At 34.6% G+C, this 17,500-nt stretch overlaps 1 protein-coding gene across 1 annotated transcript in view; it reads right to left on the reverse strand.

The window, feature by feature from the left end:
- Positions 1-8,089: 8,089 nt before the first annotated feature.
- The window catches only part of pvrl2l (PVR cell adhesion molecule related 2 like), a 575,165-nt gene continuing 565,754 nt past the window's right edge, over positions 8,090-17,500 (reverse strand). Inside the window, exons 10-11 of the mRNA XM_061930916.1 lie at positions 12,637-12,782; positions 8,090-8,199 (exon numbers count right to left, since the gene is read on the reverse strand). Coding sequence (XP_061786900.1) covers positions 8,166-8,199; positions 12,637-12,782 — 180 coding nt within the window. The 3' untranslated portion in view covers positions 8,090-8,165. The remainder of the gene's footprint in view (positions 8,200-12,636; positions 12,783-17,500) is intronic.

Raw genomic sequence — 17,500 nt, forward strand, 5'->3', positions numbered from 1 at the left:
ACAGACAACAGAACCATCCCTAGTGGAAAAATCATGTTATTTTTAATATGCGGTGATGTTGAGAAAGTAAACGTTAACATTTTTTTACTAGCTTTTGCTAATAAGTGGAAATGATTGGATAACAAAAGTCATGATTATGGGATAAGGTGTGCAAATAATGAAATAACAGGTCAAAATTATGAGATAAAAAGTCAAAATTGAGAAACAAATTCCAAATTATGAAATTATAGAGTGAAATTAATTAGATTAAAAATTTATATTACTTGAGATTAAATAAGAGAAAAAAAAGTTAAAATTATGAGATAAAATAAATCACGTTTATGAGATAAAAGGTTGAAATTCTGAGATAAAAAGTTGAAATTATGAGCTAAAAAAGTCACAAATATTTGATAAAAAAGTATAAATTATTGGGTAAAAGGTCAAAATTACTAATACTAATTATGGGATAAAAAGTCAAAATGATGAGCTAAAAAAAAAATCGAAATTATGAGATTAAAAAGTAAAAAATATGAGATAAGTCGAAATAATTAGATTAAAAGTCATAATTATTTGATTAAAAGTCAAAATTATGAAATAAAATAAATCACGTTTGAGATAAAAGGTCAAAATTATGAGATAAAAAAGTTGAAATTATGAAATAAGAAAGTCACGAATATTTGATAAAAAAAGTATAAATTATTAGGTAAAAGGTCAAAATTACTAATACTAATTATGAGATAAAAAGTCAAAATGATGATAAAAAATCGAAATTACAAGATTAAAAAGTAAAAAATATGAGATAAAAAGGGACGGCGTGGCGCAGTGGTAGAGTGGCCGTGTGCAACCCGAGGGTCCCTGGTTCAATCCCACACCTAGTACCAACCTCGTCATGTCCGTTGTGTCCTGAGCAAGACACTTCACCCTTGCTCCTGATGGGTGCTGGTTAGCGCCTTGCATGGCAGCTCCCTCCATCAGTGTGTGAATGTGTGTGTGAATGGGTAAATGTGGAAGTAGTGTCAAAGCGCTTTGAGTACCTTGAAGGTAGAAAAGCGCTATACAAGTACAACCCATTTATCATTTATTTATCATTTAGATTAAAAGTCATAATTATTTGATTAAAAGTCAAAATTATGAAATAAAATAAATCACATTTATGAGATAAAAGGTCAAAATTATGAGATAAAAAAATTTAAATCATGAAATAAAAAAGTCACAAATATTTGATAAAAAAGTATAAATTATTAGGTAAATGGTCAAAATTACTAATACTAATTATGGGATAAAAAGTCAAAATGATGAGATAAAAAAATAGAAATTGAGATTAAAAAGTAAAAAATATGAGATAAAAATCGAAATAATTAGATTAAAAGTCATAATTATTTGATTAAAAGTAAAAATTATGAAATAAAATAAATCACGTTTATGAGATAAAAGGTCAAAATTATGAGATAAAAAAATTGAAATTATGAGATAAAAAAGTCACAAACTTGATAATAAAAGTATAAATTATTAGGTAAAAGGTCAAAATTACTAATACTAATTATGGGATAAAAAGTCAAAATGATGAGATAAAAAAATCGAAATTATGAGATTAAAAAGTAAAAAATATGAGATTAAAAAGTCGAAATAATTAGATTAAAAGTCATAATTATTTGATTAAAAGTCAAAATTATGAAATAAAATAAATCACGTTTATGAGATAAAAGGTCAAAATTATGAGATAAAAAAATTGAAATTATGAGATAAAAAAGTCACCAATATTTGATAAAAAAGTATAAATTATTGGGTGAAAGGTCAAAATTACTAATACTAATTATGGGATAAAAAGTCAAAATGATGAGATAAAAATTTTTTAATTATGAGATTAAAAAGTAAAAAATATGAGATGAAAAGTCGAAATAATTAGATTAAAAGTCATAATTATTTGATTAAAAGTCAAAATTACGAAATAAAATAAAACACGTTTATGAGATAAAAGGTCGAAATTTTGAGATAAAAAAGTTGAAATTATGAGATAAAAAAAGTCACAAATATTTGATAAAAAAGTATAAATTATTAGGTAAAAGGTCAAAATTACTAATACTAATTATGGGATAAAAAGTCAAAATGATGAGATAAAAAAATCGAAATTATGAGATTAAAAAGTAAAAAATATGACAAAAAGTCAAAATAGATTAAAATTATAAATAATTATTTGATCAAAAGTCAAAATTATAGGGAAAATGGAAAAATTATGACATGAAAAATTATTAAGCTAAAAAGTCGACATGAGACAAAAAGTCAGCAGTATGAGATAAAAAGTCAGAAAAATCCCATAAAAAGGTCATATTTATGAAATGAAAAAAAATCATGATTTTGAGATAAAATATCAAAATTATGAAATAAAAAGTCATAATTATAAAATAAGGTCAAAATAATTACGTATAAAGTCATAATTAATCGATAGTCGAATTTCTGAGGTAAAATGTAAATTTTATGTAAAATAAAATCATGATCATGAGCTAAAAGTAAAAATTTGTAATCGTTTGATAAAAAATTATGAGGTAAAAAGTCGACATTATGATATAAAAGGTCTTAAAATGATACTCGGTGCTGTCAAGCAAGTATTTGGATACTTGGCGCCATCTTGGAAGAATGCTAATCCTATATTAGCATGCCAATGTTAGCATGCTAGTGTTGTATGCTAGCTTTTTATATAATTTTGGATGTCGAAACCTGAAAAGGACAATTTTTGATACCTGGTGCTGTCAAGTATTTGGATTCTTGGCGCTATCTTTGAAGTCTCTCTTTTATTAGCATGCTTCAAGGGTTGGAATTGGGGGTTAAATCACCAAAAATGATTCCCGGGCGCGGCCACCGCTGCTGCTCACTGCTCCCCTCACCTCCCAGGGGGTGATCAAGGGTGATGGGTCAAATGCAGAGAATAATTTCGCCACACCTAGTGTGTGTGTGTGACAATCATTGGTACTTTAACTTTACATTAGCATGCCGACATTTAATACTCATTTTGAATGTTTCAACCTATAAATCATGGATTTGGATACTTGGCGCCATCTTAAAAGTGTGCCTCTTCGACCGACCTCGGGCCAGAGCTTCAGGGCACAGATAGCAGACCCATCCAAATTTCTGCGGGGATTTTCTAGCTGTTTATTTATGTTTTTATTTTAAAACTGCATGGTACAGTGAATGTGGTGGCCATTCCACAGTACATTAAAGCATATTAATGTGTATTTAAAGACATTGAAATTTGTGGAAAAATTGCCTGGGGAATACAACAAAACATTAAAAAAAAAGTCTCATCAATCCAAAAATGTTAAAACCCCCTGCAGTATCTCTGCGGACCCCCTAGGGGTTGAAGACCTCTGGCCTACATTGTATCTCAGCAGGCACTAGACATTGATACAACGTTGATTATATATACACGTCTTTTAAAACTGACTTTGAAACAATGTTGCAAAATAGTTGTGTTTGTAAATTGAGACAACATTGGTGTTTGACTTTGGATCCACGTTGTTGGTTGGGAAATGATCACACTTCAATGATCAAATCAACGTCAGAACCCAACATTGATTAAACGTCGTCAAAAAGCATGTTGTTTCAACGTTGTATGTGTTGTGGAATATTGGTTGGGAAATGACCAAATTTCAATGGTCAAATCAACGTCACAACCTCACGTTGAGTAAGTGTTGTCAAAAAGCATGTTGTTTCAACGTTAAGTTTGAGTTGTAAAATATTGGTTTGGAAATGATCACATTTCAATGGTCAAATCAACGGCAGAACCCAACATTGATTAAACGTCGTCAAAAAGCATGTTCTTTCAACATTGTATTTGTGTTGTGGAATATTGGTTGGGAAATGACCAAATTTCAATGGTCAAATCAACATTAGAACCCAACATTGATTAAACATCGTCAAAAAGCATGTTGTTTCAACGTTGTATTTGGGTTGTGGAATATTGGTTGGGAAATGACCACATTTCAATGGTCAAATCAAGGTCAGAACCCAACATTGATTAAACGTTGTTAAAAAGCATGTTGTTTCAACGTCGTATTTGTGTTGTAGAATATTGGTTGGGAAATGACCAAATTTCAATGGTCAAATCAACATTAGAACCCAACATTGATTAAACAATATCAAAAAGCATGTTGTTTCAACATTGTATTTGAGTTGTGGAAAATTGGTTGGGAAATGACCAAATTTCAATGGTCAAATCAACGTCAGAACACAACATTGATTAAACGTTGTTAAAAAGCATGTTCTTTCAACGTCATATTTGTGTTGTTGAATATTGGTTGGGAAATGACCAAATTCCAATGGTCAAACCAACATTAGAACCCAACATTGATTAAACGTTGTCAAAAAGCATGTTGTTTCAACGTTGTATTTGCGTTGTGGAATGTTGGTCGAGAAATTACCAAATGTCAATGGTCAAATCAACCTCAGAACCCGACATTGATTAAACGTTGTCAAAAAGCATGTTGTTTCAACGTTTTATTTGTGTTGTGAAATATTGGTTGGGAAATGACCAAATTTCAATGGTCAAATCAACATTAGAACCCAACATTGATTAAACGTCGTCAAAAAGCATGTTGTTTCAACGTTGTATTTGCGTTGTGGAATATTGGTTGGGAAATGACCAAATTTCAATGGTCAAATCAACGTCAGAACCCGACATTGATTAAACAATGTCAAAAAGCATGTTGTTTCAATGTTGTATTTGTGTTGTGGAATATTGGTTGGGAAATGACCAAATTTCAATGGTCAAATCAATGTCACAACCCAACATTGATTAAACATTGAAAAAGCATGTTGTTTCAACGTTGTATTTGAGTTGTGGAATATTGGTTGGGAAATGACCAAATTTCAATGGTCAAATCAACGTCACAACCCAACATTGATTAAACGTTGTTAAAAAGCATGTTGTTTCAACGTTGTATTTGAGTTGTTGAATATTGGTTGGGAAATGACCAAATTTCAATGGTCAAATCAACATTAGAACCCAACATTGATTAAACGTTGTCAAAAAGCATGTTGTTTCAACGTTGTATTTGCGTTGTGGAATGTTGGTCGAGAAATTACCAAATGTCAATGGTCAAATCAACCTCAGAACCCGACATTGATTAAACGTTGTCAAAAAGCATGTTGTTTCAACGTTTTATTTGTGTTGTGGAATATTGGTTGGGAAATGACCAAATTTCAATGGTCAAATCAACATTAGAACCCAACATTGATTAAACGTCGTCAAAAAGCATGTTGTTTCAACGTTGTATTTGCGTTGTGGAATATTGGTTGGGAAATGACCAAATTTCAATGGTCAAATCAACGTCAGAACCCGACATTGATTAAACAATGTCAAAAAGCATGTTGTTTCAATGTTGTATTTGTGTTGTGGAATATTGGTTGGGAAATGACCAAATTTCAATGGTCAAATCAATGTCACAACCCAACATTGATTAAACATTGAAAAAGCATGTTGTTTCAACGTTGTATTTGAGTTGTGGAATATTGGTTGGGAAATGACCAAATTTCAATGGTCAAATCAACGTCACAACCCAACATTGATTAAACGTTGTTAAAAAGCATGTTGTTTCAACGTTGTATTTGAGTTGTTGAATATTGGTTGGGAAATGACCAAATTTCAATGGTCAAATCAACATTAGAACCCAACATTGATTAAACGTTGTCAAAAAGCATGTTGTTTCAACGTTGTATTTGTGTTGTGGAATATTGGTTGGGAAATGACCAAATTTCAATGGTCAAATCAACATCACAACCCAACATTCATTAAACATTGAAAAAGCATGTTGTTTCAACGTTGTATTTGAGTTGTTGAATATTGGTTGGTAAATGACCAAATTTCAATGGTCAAATCAACGTCAGAACCCAACATTGATTAAACGTTGTCATAAAGCATGTTGTTTCAACGTTGTATTTGAGTTGTGGAATATTGGTTGGGAAATGACCAAATTTCAATGGTCAAATCAACGTCAGAACCCAACATTGATTGAACGTAGTCGGGGTGGGACGGGGGCGTGGCTGGGGGCGTGGCTAAAAGGGGAGGAGTATATTTACAGCTAGAATTCACCAAGCCAAGTATTTCATATATATATATATATATATATATATATATATATATATATATATGATGCACGGTTTGCGGACACAACCGCGGAGTCCGCGGATTATCCGCGGATCGGGCGGATGAAATTAAAAACAATAAGATTTTATCCGCTCGCGGGTCGGGTCGGGCGGATTAATTAGATATTTTTTTTATTTTTTTTGCGGGTGGCAGTTAAACCAATTCGGAAATATATATACATAGTTAAATGTTGTTACCCACATACGAAAAACGAGCAGGCACCTGCTGCATATGCCACAACAGAAGAAAAAAAAAGAAAAGAGATGGACACTTTTACGGAGCGGAGAAGGGACGCCTCGCCGGGGTCCGGGACCGAGGCCCTTTCCCCCGAGAGGGCCCCACCGGGAGCCGTAGCTGAGGCGATCCGCGAGAAGGGCCCGACGCACGTCCAGGGTCACTACCGCGCCCACCGCACCGACACCCCGCCTCGTCCGCTTTCGCAGTGCGCTCACGAAAGGGGTGGGGCTCACCCTGGTTGATATAGAGAGCAGGACGGTGGCCATGGAATTTCATTTAAGGTTTGTGATAAACCATCAAACTCATTCGTTAAAAGGACTCTATAGTAATATAAAGCAAATTTTTCTGGACATTATCATGCAAGAAAAGTTTATTTTTGGGATCGCGATCACCGCGTAATGATTTTTAAAGGTTGCATTACATTATTAACTGTCCCATGTGATCAGCCAGTGCGATTGGAAGTCCATGCTCAATTATTGCCTCCGTAAATAAAACTTCGGCATTTATCACATCCAAAGAATCTGTTTGGGCGACGAAAAACGTTGAAAGTTTTCCACTTGTATCGCTAGCAACGGCATTAGACTTGTGTTTTTTTGTCCCAACGTGGTCTTTTACATCGCTAATTCCTCCGTGTCCGATCGAAAAATCTTGTCTGCACAAGGTGCAATTCGCGTAGTTTTCACCCTTTTTTTTTTTTTTTAATTAATATTAGATATATAACAACGGGCGGATGGCGGGCGGGTGCAGTTCTGATCAAACGTTATATCGGGTGGATGGCGGATGGTTGACGACTTTCTGACGCGGTTGCGGATGAAATAAATTGCCTATCCGCGCATCTCTAATATATATATATATATATATATATAAGAAATACTTGACGTTCAGTGAATTCTAGCTATATATATATATATATATATATATATATATATATATATATATATATATATATATACGTATATATATCTATTTTATTATATATATATATATATATATATATATATATATATATATATATATATATATAAATATATATAAAATAAATACTTGAATTTCAGTGTTCATTTATTTACACATATACACAAACATAACACTCATCTACTCATTGTTGAGTTAAGGGTTGAATTGTCCATCCTTGTTCTATTCTCTGTCACTATTTTTCTAACCATGCTGAACACCCTCTCTGATGATGCATTGATGTGTGGCACGCACAAAAGTGCTTTCATCAAATGCTCTAGATGGCAGTATTGTCCTGTTTAAGAATGTCACAACATTGCTGTTTACGGCAGACGAACTGCTTTACGGTATACAAAAACGTGACTGCTGTTGTTGTGTGTTGTTGCCGCGCTGAGAGGACGTTAATAAAACTGCCTAACAATAAACCCATGAGGACCTGAGTCCGCCTGAATTTCGGGAGATTTTCGGGAGAAAATTTGTCCCGGGAGGTTTTCGGGAGAGGCGCTGAATTTCGGGAGTCTCCCGGAAAATCCGGGAGGGTTGGCAAGTATGATAATAATACAAAACAATACAAACTAAACTAAGGAAATGGGGTGTGTGACAAAACCCAAGAGTGAGTGGTGTTAAACTATATGTGTAGTTACCTGTTGTGTATTACCGTGATGTTGGATGAGGAAGCAGACAAATCCAAAGAGGGTAAGGGGCAAAAGGGGTTCAAGATCCGCGAGAGGTCCGTGGGGCAGAGAGAGGCGTCAGAGTCCGGGGGCAAGCGAGGAGTCGAGAATCAGGAAGCGCGAGGGAGGCAGGGAAGAGTCCAGAGGGAGAACCAGGGAAAAGTGAGACGCACAGCTCACTTTCAAGACGACAGAGGGTACTGCGGGGACGACACACTGAAAACACGGAGGGGAAAACAGACAGAGAGCAAGGTTGCATCAAGCATCAGATGATCGCTTACTGTACGCCAACAGAAGATTATATTCCAGCCCGGGATGGCAGGTTGAGCAGGCTTATGAAGGCAGCTCGATAATCACCGGCAGGTGCGCTGATTGCCGTGGAGTGATTGCAGCTGGCGGCTGCTGCAGGGCGGAGACGCGTCCCTGGATGTGCGAGGCCGTGGGCGTGTCCCGAGGTCCGCAAGGATTAGGGCGCATTGGAATGTGCCCTGGCCGTGACACATTGTAGGTCGTAAAAAACGACTAATTTAGTAGTCAAACAAGGTCTTGTGTTGTTGAATCTTTATTATTGGACAAGACAAATATCAGTAAAACACACACATACAACACCTTTAGCCCCCAAAGCATACAAAATAAAGCACCATGAGAAGAAAAACAAGAAGAAAACAAGTCCAGTGTCAATCGGTCTTGGCTTGATTGTGTGTTGCTGTGACAAAACCAAAAAAGTAAAAAAAAATAAAAATAATAAAAAGCACGTCAAAGAAAGGCACGTGTGGCTCTGTGATGGAAAAGTGCGATGGATTCAGCGGAGGGAGCGTTTTTTTTTAGCGCCGTCTGAGTGCCTGAAAGCCTCTTTTACTGCTGCCTACAAGCTAATATGGTTTGTCCACGGGTGTTGCTTTGGAAACCAGCTTTTATAAAAACCCTCTCGTCCCTTCTCATCCAAACACCAACTCAAGTAAGACGAGGATTTGACAGTAATTGTGTCTTCTTCTACATCAGGGCTGTCCAAACCCTTCTCAAGACACAAAAAAATGGGACGCATTTGGGGCATCAAAGATGCCAAAACGTGTCATAGGCAGTGTTTCCCATACAGTCATTTTACTTGTGGCCCATAAACACATTATAAGGGGACTGCAGATGGCAAATTAATTCTGCACCTGGTCAGCCAGAGAATAAAAAGACACAGCAGGAGGGATCAGTGTTGCCAATCGAAGGTGGGTAAACATAAAGATGTTGGACCTCCGAAGAGATGATCTATTAATTAAAAATAAAAAGTGAGATTTTTATGAATGTGGCGTGCTGCGATAATATCAACACACGTCAATTCCGTCACACCACCGAGCCAGACTCAGTCCTCCACGCCCGAAATGTGTACAAACGTGGTCCATAGGGGTGGGAGTATCAATGTAAATACACGTGGTGTCGATACCAAGGTGGGTATTGGTATCGGATCGATGCCAGCGTTGTGGGATCGATACTTTTGTCGTCGTTCCTCAAAATTACTTGATTTTCCTCACAGAGTTTATTTGCAGTTCTTTTTTTATTTTTTATTTGCGTGTCATGTCAGTTATTTTACTGGTTTTGTTTACATTTTAAAATGACTATTTTTGTTATTTTGCAAGAGTGCTTTGGTACTCTGAACAGGAATCATTTACAATTTTTTTATAATATATATTAGATATACTGTATATATATATATATATATATATATATATATATAATATATATATATCATTTACAATTTTTTAATAATATATATTAGATATACTGTATAAATATATATATATATATATATATAATTTATAATATATATATAATATTATTTATAATATTATATATATATAATATATAATATTATTTATAATATACTATATATTATAAATATATATTATATATATATATATAATATATATTATATATATATAATATTATTTATTATATATTATAATATATAATATAATATATATATATAATATAATATATATATAATATTGTAATATATAATGTTAGTAAATTATTAGGATTGTAAATATATATTTTATATGTTATATAATAATTATATATAATATATATTGTATAATATAATGTCATTGTTTTGTTTAAAAGTGTTGTATAAAAAGATTTGCATTTGCAAAACATATTTCTCCTGTCATCATAATCAACTAACGAGAGGAAAATTCAGGAAAATATTCAATGATCGGAAAGTTTCAGGTCAAAACGTGTCAGTATCAGTTTTGGCGATACTGTGTTTACTCGGTGTCTGATCGATACCAAAATTGACAGTATCACCCACAGACATGAAACATGTTGGTCGTGGATATTGACACGTTTAATGTTTACCATTTTTTGGAGCCAATTATTATAAAACTGTTACAGGATTGTGTTTATGTGTGTACAGTATAGGTGCTACATTTATCAAGTATTCTCTTTATAACAAAAAAAAAAACTTTTCCGGTCCCCATTCGCGCCTTGTTCTTCTCAACGAGCAACGGGGTCCTGCTGTAACCCCCCGCCCCCTTCGTATATTTCTATTGTTTTGCTTTAGCAGCTATTGAAATTCATCGCACATGCGTCAACGCCCATTTTTTAATTAGAAGATTCCGAAACACTGGCATCCAGTCATGTATCTCATTAGTTGTACTTTTACAAGATGCGGGGTTGGCCCCCCCCGTGTTGCACTCTGTCCCCCCTGCAGCATGCACACTTCAAAACATAAAGTCCCTTTTTTAAACCAATCAAAGTGCACATTAGCAGCAGCCATTGTTGTGTTGAAAATGCTAAATATTAGTTACGTACAACGCGGCAAAAAACAACATACTTCTTTAAACAATGACCTAAATGTGCCACTTCCTGATTGTATCATTTCATGATTTAATTAGTTATTTTCTGATTTATCTTTCTTTTTTTTTTTGTCATAAACACATCATCAGAAGCATCACAATAATTTTAAAAAGTAAATCTTATGATGCCGTCAGTTGAATGATGCGGACACGTTTGTTACTGGATACTTTCTAATGCGCTACTGCCTCGGAGACTTTGTATGTGTAAGAAATAGGCAAGTATATTTATTTGGTACTTGTCAATGTTGACCTATGTGCTGTTTTACACTGCAATATTGTTCTATTGTTATTAATAGCTTGTGTGCTTAGCTGTTGTGTAGCTGCTCGCTCCTAGTAGCCATGATTTCCATTCGTAAATGACTTCACTAAAATAGAAGAACATTTAAATCAGAATTTAAATAACTAAATAGTTATCATTTAAAACCAGTGTGACCACAGAAAATCAGGGATCTACTGCACTTGATCTTCAACGTTATGGATTTAGTTTATTTTTAAAATAAAAAAAGAAATTAAATTATTTAACGATTTCAATCATTTCAAGTGTTTATTTAATGAATTAATGATTTCAATATTTCCTGATTTAATTAATTATTTTCTGATTTAATTAGTTATTTTAGGATTTAAATGGTGAAATTATAAATTAAATCATGAAATCAATAATTAATTAAATAATATTTTTTTAAATAAAATAAACTGCATTTTCCAATTATAATTATATAGTGACACATTTAGGTAATTATTTAAAGATGTATTTATTTATTTCATAAAGAAAAATCATAATAGAGAAAAAAAGTTGTCTTGTAACCGATACAGTAGCTACGGGCGGCGGACTTTGGACACCCCTCTTGGAGCATTGTGGGTAAAACAAAAAATCCCCAAAAATCTGATAAAATCACAATTGTGCTTCTTTATATGTTTAGCATTTTTTAAAATGGCACCACAAAAAAAAAAAAGAAAAAGAAAATGAAAAAGGCTTTGGGAGAGAACAAGCCAGCCATCATGCCATGCATGGTTACATAAACACACATTATTATTATTATTTTTTTTTACATGGTCAACACACCTTAGTTGTTAATAAAACACTTTGATCACACCTCCATCCCCTCTGCAGAGGCACTGAGAACGACTACTGCACTTTTTACACCAGCAAGTATTGATCCTTATCATTAATATCATTACTATTTACAATATTGGTCATTTGGTACAATGTTGACATCCAGTGTAATGGCAGTATTTTCCCCCATACGCTCACCGGACACTTCATTAGAGACGCCATCTAATAGAAATTAAATTTTAAAAAACAAAGATAACAATGCTCATTTGGCGATGTGTTTATGAATAAACTTGATTTTATACTTGTCATTTAAATTAATTTAATATTTCATACATTTCACAAGTGGAGCATTAGTTATCATTTTGGATCCTATTAGATGGTGTACCTAATAAAGTGTCCATGCACAACTTGATTGTGTTACATTCCAGTGTGTGTGTGTGTGTGTGTGTGTGTTTGTATAAAAGAACAGAAGGAAAAAAAACAAAAAACATGGAACCTAATGAGTGCATTGGACAGCTGATGGTCTTCTATACCTGGCCACAGGTGAGCCTCTTTGACAGGAAAAGTAAAGAGGGGCGTGTCTTTGTACTGTTACGGGCGCCACGACCACCAAAAACAAGACGCGTCATGCTAATGCGGTTAGACTGTTAAAAGTCACACAACGTAAAAGTGTGTGTCGCTTCCAAAGCGTCAGAAGTCAGAGAGTGCCCTTCCCCCCCCTCCCTCCCAACCTCCCCCGGTGGCGGTTACACGTACATGGCGGGCGACACGAAGCTCTCGCCGCGGGCGATGTTGGCGGCTGGCGCGGGCTCGTGGTGGTCGGCCGAGGAAAGGTCGTAGTCGTCGTCCGGTAGCGGAGGACCGCCTCCGTTCAGGGCGCCCGACGTCTCGCCGCCATTGTTCTGTTGGAGCGAGCACATCAAAATACTCACTATAAGGATTATTACCAATAATTAATGATAATGATACATACTTTTATTAATAACATTATGTATTAATACTACTAACACATACTGTTATTAGTAATAATAGTAGTAGTGTTAGTGATATGTATGTAATGCCACTCTATGATAAGTTATACAACTTAATGTAATTGTTAGAATAATTGTTTCTAAATTATCACAAAAACTTTGTATTTCATTGAGTTCCTGACAAGAAGACAAAAGCTGTCTTTGAAACCTACCAAGAAGAAGGCTCGTAAAACTCCACTGTGTAAGGGGGAAAGCCACATGAAGGGTTTTCTGTTTTCTCTCATGTATGGTAATCAACAGAAAGATATTGTTCTAACCCAAGGACTTCAAAGCAGACAGATGGCAGGATCTGCCCAATTTCCAGACGAACTCTTTTTGAAGTATTTTACGAACTCTTTTTTAACTATTTTACAAACTCTTTTTGAACTTACCTTTCCTGTGAATTGTTTACTACCTTTTCTATGAACTTTTTGCGACCTTTGTCCTTTGGAAACAAAAGTGGCCATGTGGTCGGGGAGGGTCCAAAATAAAAGAAGGATGCATGCAATCTTTTGGCAGAGCGTGCCGGAGATTGTACAAACCCCCGTTTCCATATGAGTTGGGAAATTGTGTTAGATGTAAATATAAACGGAATACAATGATTTGCAAATTATTTTCAACCCATATTCAGTTGAATATGCAACAAAGACAACATATTTGATGTTCAAACTGATAAACATTTTTTTGTTGTTGCAAATAATCATTAACTTTAGAATTTGATTCCAGCAACATGTGACAAAGAAGTTGGGAAAGGTGGCAATAAATACTGATAAAGTTGAGGAATGCTCATCAGACACTTATTTGGAACATCCCACAGGTGTGCAGGCTAATTGGGAACAGGTGGGTGCCATGATTGGGTATAAAAGCAGCTTCCCAAAAAATGCTCAGTCTTTCACAAGAAAGGATGGGGCGAGGTACACCCCTTTTGTCCACAACTGCGTGAGCAAATAGTCAAACAGTTTAAGAACAACGTTTCTCAAAGTGCAATTGCAAGAAATTTAGGGATTTCAACACCTACAGTCCATAATATCATCAAAAGGTTCAGAGAATCTGGAGAAATCACTCCACGTAAGCGGCATGGCCGGAAACCAACATTGAATGACGTGACCTTCGATCCCTCAGACGTCACTGTATCAAAAACCTACATCAATCTCGAAAGGATATCACCACATGGGCTCAGGAACACTTCAGAAAACCACTGTCGTTAAATACAGTTGGTCGCTACATCTGTAAGTGCAAGTTAAAGCTCTACTATACAAAGCGAAAGCCATTTATCAACAACACCCAGAAACGCCGCCGGTTTCCCTGGGCCCGAGATCATCTAAGATGGACTCATGCAAAGTGGAAAAGTGTTCTGTGGTTTGACGAGTCCATATTTCAAATTGTTTTTGGAAATATTCCACATCGTGTCATCCGGACCAAAGGGGAAGCGAATCATCCAGACTGTTATCGACGCAAAGTTGAAAAGCCAGCATCTGTGATGGTATGGGGGTGCATTAGTGCTCAAGGCATGGGTAACTTACACATCTGTGAAGGCACCATTAATGCTGAAAGGTACATACAGGTTTTGGAACAACATATGCTGCCATCTAAGCGCCATCTTTTTCATGGACGCCCCTGCTTATTTCAGCAAGACAATGCCAAGCCACATTCAGCACGTGTTACAACAGCGTGGCTTTGTAAAAAAAAAAGAGTGCGGGTACTTTCCTGGCCCGCCTGCAGTCCAGACTTGTCTCCCATCGAAAATGTGTGGCGTATTATGAAGCGTAAAATACGACAGCGGAGACCCCGGACTGTTGAACGACTGAAGCTCTACATAAAACAAGAATGGGAAAGAATTCCACTTTCAAAGCTTCAACAATTAGTTTCCTCAGTTTCCAATCGTTTATTGAGTGTTGTTAAGAGAAAAGGTGATGTAACACAGTGGTGAACATGCCCTTTCCCAACTACTTTGGCACGTGTTGCAGCCATGAAATACTAAGTTAATTATTATTTGCAAAAAAAAATAAAGTTTATGAGTTTGAACATCAAATATCTTGTCTTTGTAGTGCATTCAATTGAATATGGGTTGAAAAGGATTTGCAAATCGTTGTATTCCGTTTATATTTACATCTAACACAATTTCCCAACTCATATGGAAACGGGGTTTGTAGAAGGATACAATGTCTGGGCGACTCTCCTCAATATATTAGTCCAAATTGAATTCTGTCTCTGTTTAATTCTTTGCCTCTTGTCTTGTTTAATAGATGTCATCAGTGTTTGAACCTGACAGTAATATTACTTCCATTTATGTATTGTAGTACTACATTGCTGTATGCAATACAACTGTACTATGTATAATACTACTACAGTGAAGTAGGTAAAACTGCTCCTATATGACCAAAGAACCCCCATTAAATGTTATGGAAACCACAAGGAAGTTTTTTTTAAATACAAAAAATACAAAATATTATGACTCCTTTAATGCGCCTTTTAATCCCTATATATGCGCCTAATATATGAAAAAATATTTTTTTAAATACCATTCATCGGCAGTGCGCCTTATATGCCGGAAAATATGGTAATTTAGTTGCATCTATAACTAATGACCAACTTAATTATACCAAGTTTTACCAACCTATAAATACATTTAATTATATCCGGTGTAATTAATTTGCTGCCTTTTTCCCCATGTTTATTAAACCTAATTGTGTTGCTTCTTCAACTTATCACCGACTTAATTATTATAAAGTCTCAACAAATTTAAAAAACACATAAACTCACAAAAATCGTACACTGCAAAAAGTCAGCGTTCAAAAACAAGAAAAAAAAATAAAAAATTGGGGTATTTTATTTGAACTAAGCAAAATTATCTGCCAATAGAACAAGAAAATTTGGCTCGTCAAGACTTTCCAAAAACAAGTAAAATTAGATAACCTCAATGAACCCAAAAATATCTTAAAATAAGTATATTCTCACTAATAACAACTGTACTACTATGAGTACACATTTTCTATTGTTTCATTGAAAATAAAACAGCAAAGTCCATTTGGCGGTCATCTGTTTTTATTATGAGACACAATTTTGTCAAAATCATGATTTTTTTAAATTTCATGCTTGAAATAAGAAATGATTACTTTGAAAAAGCAGTTTTATACTTGTGAGTGTTGATGACACAGCTTTGCAACACTTGATATTCTAGTTTCAAGCATGTTTTACTCAATATAGGTCATAACATCTCAGCTACAAGCTGTAATATCTTACTGAGATCATTTAGGACCAAAACCCTTAAAACAAGTAAAACACTAACATAAAATCTGCTTGGTGAGAAGAATTATCTTATCAGACAGAAAATAAGCAAATATCACCCTTATTTGAGATATTTCATCTTATTTATTTTTTTTAGGTTGCGTAACTTTTTTACAGTGTGAGAAGGTCCTACTTTTTAGGATCTTTGTTCATTAATAACAATACAAATGCAGAAATATTGACTATAATCAAGTACAATCTGAATTCTGTTTATATTCTAATTGTGTCTTTTCTGTGTTGATAAGACTAATTGAGATGTGTGCACCGCAAAAAGTCAGTGTTCAAAAACAAGAAAACAAAATACAAAAATGAGGGGTATTTTATTTGAACTAAGCAAAATTATCTGCCAATAGAACAAGAAAACTTGGCTTGTCAAGACTTTCCAAAACATGTAAAATTAGCTAACCTCAATGAACCCAAAAATACCTTAAAATAAGTATATTCTCACTAATAACAAGTGCACTTTTCTTGGTAGAAAAAAAATTAGACCTTTTTGCTCAATATGTTGAAAAAAATGTCTTAAATGAAGTAAATGCTAGTACCATTATCTTGACATAATGATATGTGCTCGGCATTACATTTCTTGAAACCAGCAAACTTATACTAAAACTAGTTTATTGTTCTTAATGGAAAGGCAACAAGGCAAGTGCTTGTTACTCTCGGGGTCTCCTAGCCGCTCAGGCAAATCATATTGTCTAAAAATGCATTTTTCCATGGATAACATGACATCATCGCGTCAAGTGCGTGCTCTTTCAGTCAATTAGTGCGCATATATACAGCCCGGCCCCCGGCCCCAATTTTTTTAATTGTAATTTTGAAGAATTTATCTGAATGTGCATGAACTATTTCTGTTCAAAATTGTTAGAAATGTTAAATGTTTAAATATTAACTGTCAGTTTACTGTACTGTGCCAACTGTACTACTATATGAGTACGTATTTTCTATTGTTTCATTGAAAATAAAACAGCAAAGTCCATTTGGCTGTCATCTGTTTTAATTATGAGACTCAATTGTGTCAAAACCATGATTTTTTTCATGCTTGAAATAGGAAATGATTACTTTAAAAAAGTAGTTTTATACTTGTGAGTGTTGATGACACAGCTTTGCAACACTTGATATTCTAGTTTCAAGCATGTTTTACTCAATATAGGTCATAACATCTCAGCAACAAGCTGTAGTATCTTACTGAGATCATTTAGGACACTTAAAACAAGTAAAACACTCTAACATAAAATCTGCTTAGTGAGAAGAATTATCTTATCAGATAGAAAATAAGCAAATATCACCCTTATTTGACATATTTAATCTTACTTAGATTTCAG

The sequence above is a fragment of the Nerophis lumbriciformis genome, linkage group LG37 (assembly GCF_033978685.3).
Source record: "Nerophis lumbriciformis linkage group LG37, RoL_Nlum_v2.1, whole genome shotgun sequence".
Classification (NCBI taxonomy): Eukaryota; Metazoa; Chordata; class Actinopteri; order Syngnathiformes; family Syngnathidae; genus Nerophis; species Nerophis lumbriciformis.